Source organism: Anomaloglossus baeobatrachus, chromosome 1 (assembly GCF_048569485.1).
Source record: "Anomaloglossus baeobatrachus isolate aAnoBae1 chromosome 1, aAnoBae1.hap1, whole genome shotgun sequence".
Lineage (NCBI taxonomy): Eukaryota > Metazoa > Chordata > Amphibia > Anura > Aromobatidae > Anomaloglossus > Anomaloglossus baeobatrachus.
This window is the reverse complement of record NC_134353.1, coordinates 926,545,295-926,568,049: the sequence shown is the minus strand read 5'-3', so window position 1 is coordinate 926,568,049 and position 22,755 is coordinate 926,545,295. Positions and strand designations below refer to the sequence as shown.

The 22,755-nt window shown below is 44.9% G+C and overlaps 1 protein-coding gene across 2 annotated transcripts in view; it reads right to left on the bottom strand.

The window, feature by feature from the left end:
* Positions 1 to 22,755, bottom strand: part of WDR7 (WD repeat domain 7) — a 539,004-nt gene that overhangs the window by 172,338 nt on the left and 343,911 nt on the right. For both annotated transcript variants that reach the window (XM_075328136.1, XM_075328145.1), the window contains one exon: positions 9,317 to 9,503. In XM_075328136.1, coding sequence (XP_075184251.1) covers positions 9,317 to 9,503 — 187 coding nt within the window. The remainder of the gene's footprint in view (positions 1 to 9,316; positions 9,504 to 22,755) is intronic.

Here is a 22,755-nt window from a genome sequence, read left to right as displayed (position 1 = left end):
GCTGGTATTGTAAATAATGTATTTGTTTTCACTGCTCATCGATTTACTTACTCCCTGAAGCTCACAGCAGGCGGACATGTTCTGTGCTCATGCGCTGTCACTTCAGATGTAGCAAAGCTGGAATCGTCGTGGGACCTCTTGTGGATTACATCAGACCTGGGTGTTTTGGAGGTTAATAAAGACGTGAAAGAGGGTGTTTTTTTGTATTTTATTTCAAATAAAAGATTTTTTTCAGTGTGTGTGTTAATTTCTTTTCACTAACAGATTAGTAATAGGGGGGTTTCATAGATGCCTCCCATTATGAATCTAGGCTTAGCGACAGCTGTGCGCTGTTATTAACCCCTTCTTATCCCGATTGCCACTGCACCACGGAAAATCGCGAAGAGCCGGGTTAAGTGCAGGGATTGTCCCATCTAATGGATCAGACAATCCTGGGCGGCAGCAAGCTGCTATTTGTAGGCTGGGGGAGCCCAATAACTATGGGTCTCCCCAGCCTAAGAATACCAGTTCCCAGCTGTCAGCTTATCAGGGCTGGGTATCAAAATTGGGGGGGAACCACACGCCATTTTTTAAAAAAGTTATTTCTTTAAATAAATTTTAAAAAGCCGCATGCAGTTCCTGTTATTTTACTACACAGCCAAAATAAGCACACGGTTGGGGGATGCAGCCTGTAGCCTGTATTCTTTACCTGGGCTGGGGTATCATAATATGGAGAGGCCCTAGGACAATTTTTTAAATTTATTTATTTTTACAGCAATAGAGATGCACATACAACACATCTAATTAGTTGCAGTCAGACACACTGTCACACAGTCTGCGGGCCATTTGACTGCAACCAGAGACGAGGGGACTGCCAGTGGGTGGAGAAAGCAGTGAATATGTATGATGTTAATGAGTGACCCCGGAAGTAGCAGTAAATCTGCGAGGGAGACTTTGTAAGTATAACGTGCCCGCTCCAATGCCTCTATCCCTTCTACTATCATTTTAAAGCACTGAATTCTAGTCCCCATAGACTTATATGGGGACTGGCATTCGGCCACATATTGGGGATCAATTCCGGGTTTAGTTTTTTTTTAACCTGGCTGGACCTGCCAATCCCGGGTATCTGTGAGCCCGCCCATCACTAGTCCCTGCCCATAAGGGCTCACTCTACAGTAAAGAGTGGACCCTGCACATAAGAGCTGACACTCTATAGGAGAGAGGATCCTGCACATAGGAGCTGACACTCTACAGGAGAGAGGTCCACAATTTGTCAGAGTTAAATCTGTCTCCATACTATAAACTATATAATGGGATAATGCGGACATGAATATGATTATGGAGACAGATCTGGATAGGGAGCTATAAATACAAGAGGTACAAGCGCCCTAATGCAGTATTACATGTATGAGTGGTGACGCGGGGGCTCCTAGCAGCTCAACAAAGACAAACCTAAATTAATTCCGCGCTTAATTCTATTACATAGAAGGTCAACACAAGTTAAGGCATGCGACTGCATAAGGGAAGGAAATGGAAAACGCTCCTTTTTATGGCCTCGCAATAATAGCTCCTAAGCTGGAGAGAGGCCGAGTCACCACTGATGAGAAAATACCGGGGGGACGTCAACATCATCATCTCAGAAAGCTAAAATCCACTTTACTCTTGACTTCTCACTGCAGTGTAAAGCATGGCGAAAGGGCCAAGCAACATGAATGCAGTGAAGTGACTGACGAGAATTTCTTTAGCAAGGCAGTGGTGGTCTCGGAGGTGTTTGGGGTCATTATCATGTTGGAATATGAAGGGAGGGGATTGTGCTCGGTTTCAGTATGTCACAGGGCATGTTGGCATTCATGATTCCCTCAATGACCTGTAGCCTCCCACACCCAGCAACACTCATGCAGCCCCAAACCATAACCCTCCACCACCATGCCTGACTGTAGGCAGGACACACTTGTCATTGTGCTCCTCACCTGGTTGCCGCCACACATGCTTGACACTATCTGAACTAAATAAGTTTATCTTGGTCTCATCAGACCACAGGTCGGTTCCAGTACTCCATGTCCTTAGTCTGCTTGTCGTCAGCAAACTGTTTGTGTCTTTCATATGCATCATCTTTAGAAGAGGCTTCCTTCTGGGAGGACAGCTATGCACAGCAATGTGATGCAGTCTGCGACATATGGTCTGAGCACTGACAGGCGGACCTCCCCACCCTTGTAACCTCTGCAGCAATGCTGACAGCACTCATACTTCTATTTTGAAAAGATGACCTCTGGATATGACGCTGAGCATGTTCACTCATTCTTTGGTAGGCCATGGTGAGGCCTGTTCTGAGTGGAACCCATCTTGTTAAAACTGCTTTATAGTCTTGGCCACTGTGCTGCAGCTCAGTGTCAGGGTGATGTTAATGTCCTTATAGCCTCGGCCATCTTTATGTAGAGAAACAATTACTTTCTTCAGATCCTAAGAGAATTCTTTGCCATGAAAAGCCACATTGAGCTTCCAATGACCAGTATGAGAGTGCGAGTGAGCAATAACACCGAATGTAACATACCTGCCCCCCATTCACCCCTGACACCTTGTAACACTAATGGGTCACATCATACCTGGAAGGGAAAATGGCTAATTGGGCACAATTTGGCTATTTTCACTTAGGGGTGTACTCACTTTTGTTGCCACTGGTTTACAGATTAATGGCTGTGTGTTGAGGACACCAAATTTACCTGTTATAGAAGCTGCGCACCGACACTGTACATTGTATCACAGGATCAATTCCTCAGTGTTGTCCCATGAAAAGATATAATAAAATATTTACAAAAATGTGAGAGTGTACTCATTTTGTGACATACTTGTTAGCTTTAAACTATAAAAAAAAAATTGGTAAAAGTTACATTTGGTTTCTGACACCTTTATGTGATCATTTTTTTTCCCATACTTGGAGCGTCTTTAGGGTTTGTTTTATGAGGGCAGAGCAGCATTTTTGACTGGTACCATTTTGGGGAACGTACAAAATTTTATCTGCTTTTTATTACATTTTCCTTACAGTAGCTAAAAAAAAAATCCATTTGGCATTTTTTAAATGATTAAAAATAAAATTTTCATGTTTTGATAAAAAGGAATTTTACAGGGATGGCAATACCAACTATGTGTACCGTACATACTCGAGTATAAGCCGAGGCACCAAATTTTACTACAAAAAATTGTGAAAACTTATTGACTCGAGAATAAGCTTAGGGTGGGAAATGCAGCAGCTACTGGTAACTTTCAAAAATAAAAATAGATACCAATAAAATGTAATGTGCCCCATCATTGTCCCCTGTAATAATGTGCCCCATCCTTGTTTCCTGTAGTAATGGTCCCATATTGTCCCCTGTAATAATGTTCCCCATCCTTGTGCCCTGTAGTACTGTGCCCTATTTTTGTGCCCTATCCTTGTGCCCTGTAGTAATGTGCCCCATCCTTGTGCCCTGTAGTAATGTGCCCCATCCTTGTGCCCTGTAGTAATGTGCCCCATCCTTGTGCCCTGTACTAATGTGCCCCATCCTTGTGCCCTGTAGTAATGTGCCCCATCCTTGTCTCCTGTAGTAATGTGCCCCATCCTTGTCTCCTGTAGTAATGTGCCCCATCCTTGTGCCCTGTACTAATGTGCCCCATCCTTGTGCCCTGTAGTAATGTGCCCCATCCTTGTCTCCTGTAGTAATGTGCCCCATCCTTGTGCCCTGTAGTAATGTGCCCCATCCTTGTGCCCTGTACTAATGTGCCCCATCCTTGTGCCCTGTAGTAATGTGCCCCATCCTTGTCTCCTGTAGTAATGTGCCCCATCCTTGTCTCCTGTAGTAATGTGCCCCATCCTTGTGCCCTGTAGTAATGTGCCCCATCCTTGTGCCCTGTAGTAATGTGCCCCATCCTTGTGCCCTGTACTAATGTGCCCCATCCTTGTGCCCTGTAGTAATGTGCCCCATCCTTGTCTCCTGTAGTAATGTGCCCCATCCTTGTGCCCTGTAGTAATGTGCCCCATCCTTGTGCCCTGTACTAATGTGCCCCATCCTTGTGCCCTATAGTAATGTAAAGTGCTGTGGAATTAATAGCGCTATATAAATGAATAAATATTATTATTATAATAATGTGCCCATCCTTGTCTCCTGTAGTAATGTGCCCCATCCTTGTGCCCTGTAGTAATGTTCCCATCCTTGTGCCCTGTAGTAATGTGCCCATCCTTGCTTCCTGCATTAATGTGTCCCATCCTTTAGTAATGTTCTCCTACTGGTCCCCTATTATGCCATTGTTCACATACAAAATACACACTTCAGCTTCTGCAGACCCTCAAAATACTCACCACAGCTGCTGCACAACCTCATAATGTACGCCTCAGTTGATGCTGATCATCATAAATACACCCCTCAGCTGCTGCAGAACCTCAAGTCACACCATTCACCTATCAATGGTGGACAGGAACCCCCTTAATCTTCAAAAGAGGTAGTGCAGCAGCTGCGGTGTGTATTATGAGGTTCTACAGCAGCTGCAGTGTGTATAATGAGGTTCTGCAGCAGCCGAGGTATGTATGATGAGGTTCTGCAGCAGTTGTGCGTATTATGAGGTTGTGTAGCAGCTGTGGTGCGTATAATGAGGCTTTTCAGCAGCTGAGGTGTGTATGCGTAGTGTGTAGTATAAGGTTCTGCAGCAGCAGTGGTGTATATTATGAGGTTCTACAGCAGCTGTGGTAGGTATGAGGTTCTGCAGTGGCTGCGTTGTGTATAATGGGGTTTTCCAGCAGCTGAGTTGTGTATGATGAGGTTTTGCAGCAGCTGTGGTGTGTAATGAGGTTTTGCAGCAGCTGAGTTGTGCATGTTGAGGTATTGCAGCAGCTGTGGTGTGTATTGAGGTTTTGCAGCAGCTGTGGTGTGTATTGAGGTTTTGCAGCAGCTGAGTTGTGTATGATGAGGTTTTGCAGCAGCCGTGGTGTGTATTGAGGTTTTGTAGCAGCTGCGGAGATAAGGAACTCTTTGCCCCTACTTTGACTATTAGGAGAATAATAGACCTGTCCTCCGTTGTGACTTCCTCGCTCCTCCTAAGGGGGTGACTCGAGGATTTCTCCGCACTAGTGATATTAGTGGGGGGGGCTGCGAGCCATCCGCCATTCCGATTATCATCATCACTGGTGCCTTGAAGGCAGGAGAGGAGAAGGGAATCCCTAATCTTTCCCTTCGTGGCGGCTGTACGTGTGACATATTCCTTTATGGCCGGCATTATGGCGGTGGCTGTGAAGAATAAGTGCGCGCAGCAGATAAAATGACTGCTGAAAACTGCAGATAAGATAAGAGGTGGCGGAGTTCATATATCAGCGGCTCCACGCTGGGACCGGCGGGCTCTGTGGTCACCGGGTGGGGGGACCTGCAGGAAATCGCGGTCCCTCTGGCACAAGATTTGCCGGCTCTTTGTAAACTTTTCTAAGACAGAAAAATACAGAAGTCAGCTTTTATTCCCTCTTGATACTTCTGTCTTCCGAGGGCCGGGATTCTGCGGATTGTACTCTACATTTTGCTGCGCTGTGACTGTATCTGGCAATATATATATATTTCTTTTAACACTTCACCTCTTTAAATAAGTTTTCCAAAATAGGAAAACCCCTTTAACAAGGTAAAGTAATTGCAGAACAAATTGTGCCTTACTCACCCTCCCTGGGTCCATCACTGAGAATCAGCCAATCAGTTAGGTCAGCGACTTGTGCCACCTACGTCGGTAGAGCCACTGCGCTCACTGATTGCCTGCAGCTCTCTGAAGATGTGATGCCAGCGCTGCAGATGAGAACAGACAAGGAGCAGTGGTGGAGACTCAGTGCTGGACCAGGGGAGGGTGAGCAAAGCCCAGTTTTTGTTTCTTTCTTTTTTTAAAAACAAACTGCAGCTGGGGAAGGATCCCACCACTGTGGCCCCTCCAATCCTGAGAGGTTGTGCCCCCTTCACTATGAAATGTGTCCCAGCGGGCCTCTGTGATCGAACCCTTACAGGGCCGAAATTTGGTATATAGTGAGACAATCCTTTTAACCCCTTCACGACATATGACTTACATTTATGTTATAAGTTGAGTCCATGCCTTTAATGCGGGCTCACATGCCGAGCCCGCATCTTTCCCCGCACATGCATGCCGATTTAATCTGACAGCGGGATTTAACACTTGCCAACGAGGAGCGCGTCATTTCCCACTTCCGTCGGCGCCCCCATGACGTGATTGCAAGGCGCCGATTGTTTGTCATGACAGCCATGGGTTCAGCTGATGACCCCTGTGTGTCTGTCATGAGGATCCTCCTGTGAACGCCGACTGATCGCAGTCATAAGAGATGGTGATTTCTGCTGCACACAGCGGTTGCTCACGGTAAGATCGATCTGGTTGCCTATAGCCACTGCAGGAGTAACTGGAGCCTCATTTAGGAGTATTGCCTCACAGTAAGATTGTTCTGGTTGCCTATAGAACTGCAGAAGTAACTGGATCTTCATTTATGAGAATCGACTCCTTGCCTATAGCCACTGAAGAAGTAACTGGAGCCTCATTTCTGAGTATTGCCTCACAGTAAGATTGCTCTGGTTGCCTATAGCCACTGAAGAAGTAACTGGGGCCTCATTTCTGAGTATTGCCTCACAGTAATATTGTTCTGGTTGCCTGTAGCCACTGCAGAAGTAACTGGAGCCTCATTTATGAGAATCGCCTCCCAGTAAGATCATTCTAGTTGCCTATAGCCACTGCAGAAGTAACTGGAGCCTCATTTATGAGAATCGCCTCCCAGTAAGATCATTCTAGTTGCCTATAGCCACTGCAGAAGTAACTGGGGCCTCATTTCTGAGTATTGCCTCACAGTAGGTTTGTTCTGGTTGCCTATAGCCACTGCAGAAGTAACTGGGGCCTCATTTCGGAGTATTGCCTCCCAGTAAGATCATTCTGGCTGCCTATAGCCACTGTAGAAGTAACTGGGGCCTCATTTCTAAGTATTGCCTCCCAATAAGATTGTTCTGGTTGCCTTTAGCAATCAGCGTGCAGCTCTCACCATTGAAGCTGCTGAGGTAAAGTGAAAGCTGAGCTCTGATTGGTTACTATGAACAATGAGACCCTTATCAAGCATAACCAATAATATAATGCTGAACGTGTCCTTCTCTCTGAAGCTGGGATGCTCGTCGTGTGCACAGTGCTAAGTTCATATTCTAATTGAATTCTTCACTAAAATGGCGCCAGAGTCAGAGCGTGCGCATACCGCAAACTCCGGCGACATTTTATTGAAGACCTTGTCTCTGTGAATATCACCAGTTTGTTTCAGAAGATAATCGCAGACAAAGTGTCTTCAAGAAAATGGCGCCAGAGATGGCGTTATGCGTGCAATAAATACACTTCATTTTCAGCTAAAGCTTCAATAAAATTAACAATGTGCCAATAAAAATGCTGGACACCCGGGCACAGAACGGGTTCAATAGCTAGTATATTATATATATATATATATATATATATATATATATATATATATATATATATATATATATATATTTTCTTTTGTGTATATAGCTCCTAGGCAGACCTTTGTACCTCCATGGTAACAGACTACAAACAAACCCAGCGTCTGGTTACCTTGCAGTTTTGTTTTTTTTTCTCACATATTTCTCCCTATTTTCATTTATATCTTGTGTAGTAGAATTTTGTATTTACTTGTTTACTCCCACTCACTCCCAGCTACAGAACAAAAATATTGGAAACCACATTAAAGAAATGCCATAAAAATCTGCAGATATTGCTACCAATCACACATATGCCATGCATTAAAAAAAAATAAAAAAAATTATATATATATATATATATATATATATATATATATATATATATATATATATACATACACACATATATACACACACATTTTTTTTTTTTTTTTTTAAATGGGCAAATAAAATATTTTCATATGGTTTTCCTGAAATAAAGCAAAAAAATTCAATACAAATATTCTCAAAATGCCACGAAAAGATTGTCCCATAAAAAAAGTAATAATAATTAATTTGCTTTACAAGTATATTTCTTTTTTTTTTTTTTTTTTTTTAATTAAAACTAAAATAATATTACTGAACTATATAAGGAAAAAATATTAAAAGAATCTGGGGGAAAAAAACCCACAAAAATTATTAAAAAAAGCCCCATGATCAAACATAAAAACATATATAGACACAAAAGCACACAAACATATATACACAGTACAGACCAAACGTTTGGACACACCTTCTCATCTCTAGAACAACTGTTAAGAGTAGACTTTGTGCAGCAGCCTTCATGGTAAAATAGCTGCTAGGAAACCCCTGCTAAGGACAGGCAACAAGCAGAAGAGACTTGTTTGGGCTACAGAACACAAGGAATGGACATTAGACCAGTGGAAATCTGTGCTTTGCTCTGATGAGTCCAAATTTGAGATCTTTGGATCCAACCACCGTGTCTTTGTAGAAAAGGTGAACGGATGGACTCTACATGGCTGGTTCCCACCGTGAAGCATGGAGGAGGAGGTGTGATGGTGTGGGGGGATTTGCTGGTGACACTGTTGGGGATTTATTCAAAATTGAAGGCATACAGAACCAGCATGGCTACCACAGCATCTTGCAGCGGCATGCTATTCGATCTGGTTTACGTTTAGTTGGACCATCATTTATTTTTCAACAGGACAATGACCCCAAACACACCTCCAGGCTGTGTAAGGGCTATTTGACTAAGAAGGAGAGTGATGGGGGCTACGCCAGATGACCTGGCCTCCACAGTCACCAGACCTGAACCCAATCGAGATGGTTTGGGGTGAGCTGGACCTCAGAGTGAAGGCAAAAGGACCAACAAGTGCTAAGCATCTCTGGGAACTCCTTCAAGACTGTTGGAAAACTATTTCCGGTGACTACCTCTTGAAGCTCATCAAGAGCATGCCAAGAGTGTGCAAAGCAGTAATCAAAGCAAAAGGTGGCTACTGTGAAGAACCTAGAATATAAGACATATTTTCAGTTGTTTCACACTTTTTTGTTACGTATTTCACTCCACATGTGTTAATTCATAGTTTTGATGCCTTCAATGTGAATATACAATATTCAGAGTCATGAAAATAAAGAAAACTCTTTGAATGAGAAGGTGTGTCCAAACTTTGGGTCTGTACTGTATATCTATATATATATATACACACACACACACACACACACACACAATATATACACACAAAAACACATATGTATTATAAATTCATATGGATAAAGCTTGTATAAGGTACTGGTCACACTGATACGTGTAGTGCACCACAACACATATCCCCTTATCGTTTTTAATGTAATGGAGGACCTACTTGGCGAGCTGTTTTTCGGCGTCGGCGCAGAGCTCCAGAAGACCCATTAAAACTGCAGAAACGTCCATGTACGGCTCCCAGACGGTGAAGCCTCGTCCGATCAGATCGATGGCCGTCCTGCGGATGGTGCTGTGAGGGGGCAGCTTGGGGCTGGGGGGCTGCAGAAGCAGGAAAGTCAGAGCCTTGCCTGTGGGAAAAAGAGAAGACAATCTATCAGGTGCCACATCACACAACCGCTGGGAGGCCACGTGCTGACACCTATAGCATAAACACTTCCCGACAGAGTACCACAAAATTCATTTCCCCCCAATGTTTGTTATATCTTGTACATGTGGAACCGAGAGGACGGATAAATTCCCTCATCTCCCCCTATAGCTACGCCCTCTTACGCAAGGTACTCTAACGTGTATATATAGGGGCCTACACACAAATAAAGCCCAATATACAATATTGATTTCCGGTGTCCTGTGAGACAACGCCAGCACTGTGTGAGAGAAAACAAGCTGAGGGGATGGTAAAATGTATAGGAAGCACACGGAGGACATTATTTATTGCCAGCCTTGCAGAGAAGGAGTTCATGGCTCTCCAGGACATCTTTTATGGACACCATAAATCCCAAATGGCTGCATTTCTCTTCTCTGAGCTGCAGTCATGTCCACTGCCATAGGTGAGCCCCGGTGGGTGGCCGTGTACCAGGTATATACATACGGCATATCCTGCATGACTGTGCAGATAGTCTAAGACATGAGCTCGACATAAGAAATGGTGAGATCCACAGACCTTCATTCCCCACTGTTTATAGAGGCATTTTATGCCATTGTACAAGAAGGAGGTGAGCTGTGATACCACCCATTGTGAATGGTGGATCGTGTAATTAACTGTATATACAGGTGTTATCAGTCTTTGCATAGAAAGAGGAAAAGGTGAGCTGTGACATCATCTATTGTGAATAGTGGGCCCTGTATTATGTACTGGTTATATAGGGGTTATCAGTCTTTGTACAGGAGGAGGAGGTGGGCTGTGACATCATCTATTGTGAATAACGGGTCCAGTATTATGTACCAGATCTTGAGTTATCTACTGTGTAGAAAGGTGTCACCTAAGTAATTATGTTAAATTACAGTATTTGCCAACGAATAACATGATCCCCAACTTTTCCAGTAAAAATATAGGAGTTTGGGATATACCACATATGCTTAAGTATGAGCCGAGGCCCCTATCTTACCACAAAAAAAAATGGGAAACCTTATTGACCTGAGTATAAGCATAGGGTAGGAAATGCAGCAGCTACTGAAAAATTTCAAAAATAAAAATAGATCCCAATAAAATGTATTGTGTCCATTGTTTAGTAATATTCCTTGCAGTAATGTGCCCATTGTTTAGTAATATTCCTTGCAGTAATGTGCCCATTGTTTAGTAATATCCCCTGCAGTAATGTGCCCATTGTTTAGTAATATCCCTTGCAGAAATGTGCCCATTGTTTAGTAATATCCCTTACAGTAATGTGCCCATTGTTTAGTAATATCCTTTGCAGAAATGTGCCCATTGTTTAGTAATATCCCCTGCAGTAATGTGCCCATTGTTTAGTAATATCCCTTACAGTAATGTGCCCATTGTTTAGTAATATCCCCTGCAGTAATGTGCCAATTGTTTAGTAATATCCCTTGCAGTAATGTGCCCATTGTTTAGTAATATCCCCTGCAGTAATGTGCCCATTGTTTAGTAATATCCCCTGCAGTAATGTGCCCATTGTTTAGTAATATCCCCTGGAGTAATGTGCATATTGTTTAGTAATATCCCCTGCAGTAATGTGCCAATTGTTTAGTAATGTGCCCTGCAGTAATGTGCCCATTGTTTAGGAATGTCCCCTACAGTAATGTGCCCATTGTTTAGTAATGTGCCCAGCAGTAATGTGCCCATTGATTAGTAATGTGCCCAGCAGTAATGTGCCCATTGTTTAATAATATCCCCGGCAGTAATGTGCCCATTGTTTATTGATGTCCCCTGCAGTAATGTGCCCATCGTTCAGTAATGTCCTCCTACTGGTCCCCTATTATGCGGCTGTTTACATGCAATAAAAATTATTCTCACCTGACCTCCATTCCCGCAGTGTTCTCAGCTGCTTCTTGCAGACTGCAGGTACATAAACCTCTCGGTGATCTCGTCTCGTGCATGCAGCCGCTGCAGGCGGCCATCATGGCTTTACTGCAGTAGAATGCTTTACAGCCGTGGTGCCACAAAGCATTCAACTGCTGTAAAGTGCTGGCAGCAGCGGCGGCTCCGTGCACTGGATATGATCATCAAGGGGTGCTTCTTGTGGACCGCAAGCACATAGACCCCTCCATGATCGCGTCCAATACACAGAGCCGCTGCTGCTGTCAGAGGGGACTTTGTTCTTGAGAGGCAGAGAAGGAGTTAATAGGATACAAGGACAGGCCAGAGGGATGTGCTACCGCTCTGATAGTGTTGGAGACAAGGAGAGCCAATTATACGCTCTATAAGACAACACCCAACGTACAGTATAAGACAACCCCTGACTTTTGAGAAGATTTTCAGGGGTTAAAAAGTCGTCTTATACGCCGGAAAATACGGGAGGTTTTTTTCAGCATTAGGGTCTGTTGAATCAGTCAGAGAGCTTCATTCTAACGGAGAGTTTATAAGTCTTATCTATCGTTTTCTAAGTTGCTCCCAAATGATTTATGACCACATCAAAGTTCAGCTGAACTTCCATGTGGTCTGTAATCATAAATCCGCACAAAAGAGTCCAGAAAAAGACAATAATAAAAATAAACAAACTCTCCACTGAGGGATTCTCAGAAAACCCATCTTGCAGCCAATAATAAGAAGAGAAGCATGGACATTATGGTCGGTAGATGGTGAAAAAGTCTTAATTAAACCTATTCGCCGCCCAATTTGTCTAATTAATAGAATAAGGTAATATAACAAACAAAATAAAGCTAAACTAAAAATGGTAAAATCTTAAGACAAGACGGCGAGGAAGGAGTTAGCAGTGTGTAGGTTCCGGAGGCTATAAATCGCAGACTTTAGTGAGGAGCAGCTGAGTTTCCCCATTAGGATGTCTCCGTCTATAATATGCGTCTCTCGTCTTTGTACTATCTTATTATCTGTTGTGCCGTCGGAGGAGAGGACACTCGGGTCACTCGCTGAAGTCATTTTATATTCAGGACCTCTGCAGAGGTCAAAGGGGACGAGGAGAGAAATCTCAGGACAGGCTCACTTGGCATTTAAAAGAAGCCTTGAAGGTTATTCCTAAGGAAACCACTGGAAAGCACAATCCGCAACTTCTGCTTCCCAATACGGCAGATGGAAACTTGCCCGGGTTTTTCAGCGTGGGCTTAAATTTTTTTCCATTCATAAATGTATCTGTGCTCCATAAATTTCACGCTCAAGGCGGAGATTATTGGTAAGGCCATCGCCGGCCGGAGAGCTAACTTAGGATTCCGGCGTTATTCCCCGGGGTTGATGGAGGAATACTGAGTATTGTGGTGTCATGTCACGGAATAGAAGGAATCATCATACAAGACGCTGACTGAATGGAATGACAAATCTACTGTGAAGAAGAGCGGCACGTGCTGGTCACCGGTGAACGGACCTCCGAGACTGCAGCTCACCACGGCTGTGGCTAGAAGATTCCCATCACCAACGCATATACAACTTTGAAACCAACATATGGTTTGGTCGATTGTCTTTTGTGCTTCTCTAAAAATATATTTAATGGCAAAGTCATGCATACGTACGAATGAACAGGGCCAACAAAGCTGAAGCATGATTTGGCACGATCTGAACTGTGCCATTCTCTGGTGGATTTTTAATTCTGCTGCAGCTTACAGATATTTGCCTTGGATGATTGGTGTAACGCTCACGGCCGGTGTAATGGCAGCGAGCGGGACTAGTGGACCCAATAGACCACAGGGTGGACCCGGGCTTACCTTTTAGTGGACCTGGGCTTACCCTTTAGTACCTTTTACCCACCGCGAGTCGGACGCCAGGTACCACTCCCAGATCAGTGCCCGTAACTGTGGCAGCTGACCCCCAAGGCAGGTGACTGACTCATGAATAGCCGGGTACAGGTGGGATGAAACAGGCAGGCTAAACAGGCGGATATGGAAAGGAATGGTGGACATGGCAGGGGCAGCTCGGTATGGGAAGGCAGGTACTTGAGACAGACAGGAGCTCAGGATCTGACAACTAGCTAGATTGCAGATTGGAACACTGACTGTCTAACTAGAAGCGTTGCACAGGCACCTTCGCAAATGGGAGAAAGTCTTAAATATACTGTGCTTCTCAGCCATAGGCTGAGAGGCATTTCCTGGAAATAGCATACCAACCCATTAAGAAGAGGTCCGGTGTGCGCACGTGCATGTGTCTTAGGCTACTTTCACACTTGCGTTGTTTTGCATCCGTCGCCTTGATGAATTAAGGTAAGCGGCAAAATATTTTGCAGGAATCCATTTTTTCCCCTTAGGCTTTTATTAGTGTCGGATTGCGATGGATGGCCTTATGTTGCATCCGCCGCATGACGGATCAGTCATTTACTGACTGACCGTCAGGTGGGAGCAACGCTGAATGTAACTTTTTTTGGAGCTGCAAAAAAACGCACTCCGCAGGAGTCCGTCGCAATCCGTCAAGAGCTATAATGGATGTCTATGGTGCTGGATTCCGTCGTGCTCTATTGAGCATTGCCCAGCATATTTGGCACTCCCATTGGGCTGTCCCAAACACAAACGGATCATGACAAATCCATCAAAAAACGGACGCACAATGGATGTAACGGACGCGACGGATCAGTTTTTTCACAGGACTCCTGTGAACGGAATCCTGTGAAATAACAAATCCGTTGCGTTAGTTGACATCTAAAAAACGATGGATCCGTCATTGCTTCGCAACGACGGACCTGACTGATATAAAACAATGCAAGTGTGAAAGTAGCCTTAGTTGCACTCCTGGGAACCCTATGCAGCATGTACAGGTCCCGGGAGGGTCAAGAGACAGCAGCACACGTGGATCACCGGGGGAGTGCGGGTGAGTAAGCAGCCCAACCGGGGAGGTGACTAAGTTGCCATCTCTGCACAGACGCCAGCGCTACAATTGGCCACCTCTGCAGTCTATCAGAAGTGGCCATTTCCCTGGCAAAGAATGAAATGCTTACAAGCTTGCTGCTTTACAGCTTGCAAGCGCAGTTCTGTAGCTGTCCAGATTGATGGCTTCAATGCACCTCCATAGATAAGGCTAACCTTTTGCCAGTCAAAAACTATTGCTGTCTAGATTGATGGCTTCAATCCACCTCCACGATCCTGTAATCCTTTAATCCATAGATCAGGCAAACATTTGCCGGTCAAAAACTATCTCTCATCAGGAGTACAGTTCTCCCCAGCAAAAGAAAAACCAGGAGACTGGGGAGCACTGCACTCCTGAAGATAGAAAAATGAAAATGACCCTTCAAGGATTTTCCATGGAAACCTCAGTTGCGTGACCAAAACTGTAGCCCGAGCCTAAAGAAAGCTGTAGTGGAAAGCAACAGGTTGAGTTCATAGGCAGTGCAAACTCTACAGTGCCCCTCTTTTTCCTTCAAGGGATTGTCCAGTGTTAGAAATTCTTGGCTCACCCTTCGGATCACCCGCTGACCTGAATGTTTGACACTTTAGCTGCAACAACTACATACAGTTAGGTCCAGAAATATTTGGACAGTGACACAAGTTTTGTTATTTTAGCTGTTTACAAAAACATGTTCAGAAATACAATTATATATATATAATATGGGCTGAAAGTGCACACTCCCAGCTGCAATATGAGAGTTTTCACATCCAAATTGGAGAAAGGGTTTAGGAATCATAGCTCTGTAATGCATAGCCTCCTCTTTTTCAAGGGACCAAAAGTAATTGGACAAGGGACTCTAAGGGCTGCAATTAACTCTGAAGGCGTCTCCCTCGTTAACCTGTAATCAATAAAGTAGTTAAAAGGTCTGGGGTTGATTACAGGTGTGTGGTTTTGCATTTGGAAGCTGTTGCTGTGACCAGACAACATGCGGTCTAAGGAACTCTCAATTGAGGTGAAGCAGAACATCCTGAGGCTGAAAAAAAAAAGAAAAAATCCATCAGAGAGATAGCAGACATGCTTGGAGTAGCAAAATCAACAGTCGGGTACATTCTGAGAAAAAAGGAATTGACTGGTGAGCTTGGGAACTCAAAAAGGCCTGGGCGTCCACGGATGACAACAGTGGTGGATGATCGTCGCATACTTTCTTTGGTGAAGAAGAACCCGTTCACAACATCAACTGAAGTCCAGAACACTCTCAGTGAAGTAGGTGTATCTGTCTCTAAGTCAACAGTAAAGAGAAGACTCCATGAAAGTAAATACAAAGGGTTCACATCTAGATGCAAACCATTCATCAATTCCAAAAATAGACAGGCCAGAGTTAAATTTGCTGAAAAACACCTCATGAAGCCAGCTCAGTTCTGGAAAAGTATTCTATGGACAGATGAGACAAAGGACAACCTGTACCAGAATGATGGGAAGAAAAAAGTTTGGAGAAGAAAGGGAACGGCACATGATCCAAGGCACACCACATCCTCTGTAAAACATGGTGGAGGCAACGTGATGGCATGGGCATGCATGGCTTTCAATGGCACTGGGTCACTTGTGTTTATTGATGACATAACAGCAGACAAGAGTAGCCGGATGAATTCTGAAGTGTACCGGGATATACTTTCAGCCCAGATTCAGCCAAATGCCGCAAAGTTGATCGGACGGCGCTTCATAGTACAGATGGACAATGACCCCAAGCATACAGCCAAAGCTACCCAGGAGTTCATGAGTGCAAAAAAGTGGAACATTCTGCAATGGCCAAGTCAATCACCAGATCTTAACCCAATTGAGCATGCATTTCACTTGCTCAAATCCAGACTTAAGACGGAAAGACCCACAAACAAGCAAGACCTGAAGGCTGCGGCTGTAAAGGCCTGGCAAAGCATAAAGAAGGAGGAAACCCAGCGTTTGGTGATGTCCATGGGTTCCAGACTTAAGGCAGTGATTGCCTCTAAAGGATTCGCAACAAAATATTGAAAATAAAAATATTTTGTTTGGGTTTGGTTTATTTGTCCAATTACTTTTGACCTCCTAAAATGTGGAGTGTTTGTAAAGAAATGTGTACAATTCCTACAATTTCTATCAGATATTTTTGTTCAAACCTTCAAATTAAACGTTACAATCTGCACTTGAATTCTGTTGTAGAGGTTTCATTTCAAATCCAATGTGGTGGCATGCAGAGCCCAACTCGCGAAAATTGTGTCACTGTCCAAATATTTCTGGACCTAACTGTACTTTTGTAACACCTTCGCTCTGGCCGCCGAACAACCTCTTTTTTTTAGGGGGCGGTTTGAGCGGCGTCACCATGCAGGACACCAATGGAAGCGGAGGGGCGGAGAGGAGCCGCAGGATCGTCACACCCACCTCGTTGCCGGAGGACGCAGGTAAGCTGTTGTTCGTCGTTCCTGGGTTGTCACACGTAGCGATGTGTGCTGCCTCAGGAACGACGAACAACCTGCGTCCAAAACGAGCAACGATGTTTGGGAAATGAACGACGTGTCAATCAACGATGTGGTGAGTATTTTTCATCGTTAGCGGTCGCTCGTAAGTGTTACACGCAACGACGTCACTAACGAGAATGGATTTGAGTCACGAATTCCGTGACCCCTGTAATATCTAGTTAGATATGTCGTTGCAGGTAACGGGGCCTTTAGAAGCCGTTCCGTCAGTGACCAAGGAAGGAGCTGATCTCAAGGATGCACAGACAGAACCCGCGATCTCGGGTTGCCGAAAAATGTACATTGTCGTCAAGGGGTTGTAGGGCAATGCCGCAATGGACAAGTGAGAAATGTCCACTATGGAGCAATTCCTTTAAGAATGCAAATCCACATTCCTGACAAATCTTGTGCCGTCACATAGAGATATCCGAATCCTTCACAACACAGGAGTCTGCAAAATCAATACTGTCAGGACCAGCGAGAGGCGATGAATAAGGCTCCGGATCTCGGCTACAGAGGAGCGCGCAGAATTTTTTGCAAAATTTGGGTTTACAATGCGGCATTGTGTCCACAAGGAAATTATTAGTGTGCAGATAACCAATAACGAGGGGAGGAGGGCGGAAGTGCAGAATACAAGGAAACAAACGCAACACAATTTAATGAATTGCTCAAATTACTACAGTGTTCATTTGGGATTACTTATTACATTGCCTTCAATTGTGCTGAAACGTGTGATGATTCATAGGACTGCAGCGAGCGCAATGAATTAGTAATAAGTGGCTCCATATCGAAATGTGGTGATAAATGGAGCAACAAATTAAAACACTTCACCGATGGCAGAAAAGTGGAGTCAGATCTACGGAAGCCGGGAAGGAAGAAAGCAAGTGATCCCTCACATCTACGTTATATGGACAACAGCATGGAGACACGTCATCATCACTGAATGCAGGCTTTTCCTGCAATTCCAATGCATAACATGCAGTCCACGTGGCCCATGGTACATAACATCTAGCCCACCTCACGCCCAGTATATAACACCCGGCCCTAGTGCACAATGCTGAGCCATACATTACTAAGCACAATGCTGAGCCGTACATCACCAAGCGTAATGCCGAGCCGTACATCACCAAGTACAATGCTGAGCCGTACATCACCCAGCACAATGCCGAGCTGTACATCACCAAGCGTAATGCCGAGCCGTACATCACCAAGTACAATGCCGAGCCGTACATCACCCAGCACAATGCCGAGCCGTACATCACCCAGCACAATGCCGAGCCGTACATCACCCAGCACAATGCCGAGCCGTACATCACCGAGCACAATGCCGAGCCGTACATCACCAAGCACAATGCTGAGCCGTACATCACCCAGCACAATGCTGAGCCGTACGTCACCCAGCACAATGCTGAGCCGTACGTCACCAAGCACAATGCTGAGCCGTACATCACCAAGCACAATGCCGAGCCATACATTACCAAGCACAATGCCGACCCGTACATCACCAAGTACAATGCTGAGCCATACATCACCAAGCACAATGCTGAGCCGTACATCACCCAGCACAATGCTGAGCCGTACATCACCAAGCACAATGCCGAGCTGTACATCACCAAGCGCAATGCCGAAGCATACATCACCAAGCACAATGCCGAGCCATACATCACCAAGCACAATGCCGAGCCGCACATCACCAAGCTCGATGCCGAGCCGCACATCACAAAGCACAATGCCGAGCCATACATCACCAAGCACAATGCCGAGCCGTACAGCACCAAGCACAATATTGAGCTGTACATCACCAAGCAGAATGTGGAGTGTCATATGGAGTGGTGTAAAGCCGCCACCTCTGGACTCTGGAGGAGATGTCCTGGGCAGTGACGGATCACACTGCTCTACCTGTATCTGATGAATCTGGGTTTGGTGAATGGAGAACATTACCCCCTGATTGCACTGTGCCCGCTGTACAATTTGGTGGAGGAGGATAATGCTTTGGGCTGTTATCAGGGTTCAGCCGCAGCTTATTAGTTCTGGTGAATGGAAATCTTAATGCTTTAGCACAAGACATTGTGGACAACTGTAACTTCCAGCTTTGTGGAAACAGTTTGGGGAAGACCCTTTTCCCCATGACTTTGCCCAGTGCACAAGGTCCATACAGACAAGGTTGGGGGGAGTTTGGTGAATGAACATGACAGCTGCCTAGAGCCAAAACTTGTGCCCCATCCAACACCAATAATGGAGATTGTGCTCCCGGTCTTCCCCCCATCAGTGTCACCTCACAAATGCTTTTCTGTATGAGGGGCTAAAAATTCCCACAGACGCCTCAGAAATCTTGTAGAAATCCCTCCCAGAAGAGCGGGAGCCGCTATATCGGCATCAGGAACGACCCAATATTAATGTCTATGGATGTAGAATAGGAGGACAGAAAAGCTCCTGGAGGGGGATGTGGAGGGGGCACATACTTTTGTTTCTAGTGTAGCTACAGTGTCCTCTTCCATCTCTGGTAGGGTTCGCTGTACCGGTGGTACACAGCAGTATGGAGGAGTCCATTGGGTGAATCTGGATCTTTTTCACCAACTTGGCCCCATTAATTTGGCATGTATACATCAGTGGGCACCTCATAAATTTCAATGGAGTCGCAAAGCAGTTTGCAGCCGAGAACATGTCTGTGCAGAGGAACATGGGCTGGCAACTAAAAATTTTAAGAATTGGTTGGGGTTTTAGAAGCTGAGGTCATCTTGGCGATATCTAATAATTTTCTGAAATGGGAACACCGCTATCTAGGGAACCAAGCAACAAACCCCTCAAAAAAAATCTTCTCATCGGGAATGTCTTAGGATAGATTTCTAAATACCATATATACTCGTGTGTAAGCTGACTTTTTCAGCAATTTTTTTTTTTTTGTTGAAAAGCCCCCGTTGGCTTATACTCAACAGACATGCACTTTATTCCCCCCAAAACTGGAAGGAAAATGGGAACTAGTATTATAATCCGGAGAAAGCTTACCGGGTCAGCGCGGCATGGTGGAGTCATAGGATGGAGGGTTGGCGATACTGTGGCTCGGAGGTATTGCGGTGGTGTCATGGCTTAGGAGGGTTAGCGGTACAGGAGGCTCAGGGGTGACACATCGAGTGCCACTGAGCCTGGCAACGGGCTCTGTTGAGCCCACTGGCGGTTGACGCGATAGAGTTATAGAAAATGGCAGCGAAAGTGGCAAATGCGCAGATTGAGATCTCAGTCTGCGCACATGCTGCTTCTGTGGCCACTTCCTTGAACACTATCACGTCAACCACCGGAAGGCTCAACGATGCCTGCCGTGACATCCCTGAGCCCACAGTATCACCGACCCTCCTGAGCCATGACACCCCTGAGCCCAAAGTATTGCCAAACATCCGTCCTGTGACTCTCCTGAGCTGTGGACTCCTCCATACTCCGAGCCTGCAGAATCACTGACCCAGCCTCCTGAGCTGCTCTACCGCTATGGTAAGCTAATATGACACTAGGATTATAAGATGGACCCCTACTTTAACATTAAAAATTATTATTTCCAATTTCCCTTCTCTAAATCACATCAATAGGTTTTCCCAGTTTTTCGTGGTAAAGTTAGGTGCCTCGGCTTATAGTGGGGTCGGCTTATACTCGAGAATATACGGTAAATGAAATACACGTATCAAAGGAAATCTAAATCAGAGGAAAAAGATATTGAGTAAGAGAGAGTTGACTATTGGAATACAGATAAGAGGTGATCAGGCGAGTCCCGAAATGTCAAGTGTTATAGGCCATCAGATTGCGGGCCGCAGGTAGCACCGGTAGGCCCCCCCGGGGAGTCAATGACTCCACAGGCCTTGCCATTTGTAGAGGGTAGCCAGTCTCGGGAGTGGAATTGCATTAAGGATCTGCTGGCGATTCTGCCCACTTCTCAGTCTGGACATCTTTGTTTAAACTTTGACTTGGCTTAAATGAAGGAATTAATATTGACAAAAACATCAAGGGACCTAATGAGTTGTTAGTTAAGGCAATAAACATGTCACATTAGAGTCCGCGCAGTAACGAGGTAATTAGCCCAACCGGGAAAAAAAAAACAAAAAAACTCTGCTGATTGGAGCCGCGCACTTCTTGCTTTTAACCTCTCAGTCCATTATCTAGTACAGGACAAGTGGGGGCCTCGGCTAATGTATATTTTCCAATACGCATCAGCTCCGCTACACTGGCCAACGACTGCATTAACCTGCGGTAACAGCTGCGGGTTAATTCGAGGGGATTTCATCCTTTACGACGTAATGTTAGAAGGTGCAAAACAAAAAAATGCTGAAGGATGATGGAGGGTAAGGATAACCCGCGGTGGGACCGGAACTGGTAGTACTAATCTAAAATGATTACGGGGTTGTGATAATGTAGACGGATGGAGCGCACGCTTAGGTTAATTTATTTATGAGTGCAGCTCCTTCGTATCGTACAACGCAGAGTCCTCCGGGGGGAAAAATACGTCACGGGAAATTGAGCCATGGCTGCTTATAAACTACTGCGGGTGCAAACTCTGGCACAACGGGGACGGCAATATACATCCAAGTGTTATGTCGCTGGGGATGGGGAGAGATGGGATGAGGATGAACTGTAAAGTGGGCGTTAGAAAGTGGCAATGCTAGGTATGGGGAGATACCAAGCAAATGGCGAAAAGGGAAGGAGGGTAAGGAAACCCTGTGTATATGATAGTGGGAGATGGTGACCACTGATCCAACCTTCCTCTGGTCCCACGCTTCTCTGACCACCCTAGATAGGTTTTGCACCTCTGCGCCGAGCAGGAAACCTCGCTCTGGCTGACCCTGAATTGGGCACTAGGTAAGGAACGGATGAGATGAGCACTTAGTCAACCCCACTAAGCTCTAAAGAAGACACAGGGAGCACAAACAGGGGGAAGTGAACAAACTACTTATCCCCAAGAACATTCAGGGAGAGGAACAGCAACACACATCAATGTTTCTTCAGATGAATACAAGCTGACTGCTTGCATCTAAGGCCTGTATAGGAATGTAACTATCACTAGCAAACATCAAGGAGAAATGTATGTATTTATGGACACAAGGGGAAGTAATGATTAACAGCTGAAAGGTGAGGATATCCTCAGGGTCCTAAAAGGAAAGGGATTAACCTCAATCAGAGAATATACATAGGATACCATTTACACCCCAGCAGGAAGAATACAAGGTCAGGGAGCAGTTTGTGTAACCAAAGGCTGCGACCTTCTACAGCCGGACACCACAGAAGTGTCTGTCTACTGTGGTACACCTGTGAGAGACAACTTGTGAGGAAAAACTCAATTTGGAGGAAAAAAATAGATGTCTGCCAGTTATTGGTTAAACCCACTTAGGTTTCATATTGTGCCAGAACAATTCTGCTGGTTAACAGAAGAATGCTTTTATATGCAAAAAAAAAAAAAAATCATTTTGCTGTTCTTACTTCCTTCTCCTCTCAATAATATACTTGATTTGCTGACAAGAAGATTTGGAGGTGAAGTCAGACCATAAAATACATCAAGGGGGAATTCCTCTGTAGATGAATCACCCCCCAACCATTGAATCAGTGATATAATTCACACTCCATCAAAACTGGGTTTGTTGTGTCCTCCATTTTTTTTTCCAGTCCATAAAACCAAAGCAAGAAGGAGAAGAATAAAGCAGCTGGTGGCGCATGCGCTGTGCAGCGCACGTCAAAGTCTTGGGCACCAGTGAAGAAAGCACGTGTTAGTGCTCTCGGTTAGTGCCATGGACTCTGAATTGAGTGGTGGGGCGCATGGGCAATCAGTCGCTCCATTCACCTTCAAAAGAAGCGCTGAGACCAAGTAATAATTTAATGGGGACCTGTCACTAGGTCGAAATTTGGAAGTTTTTGATCCTT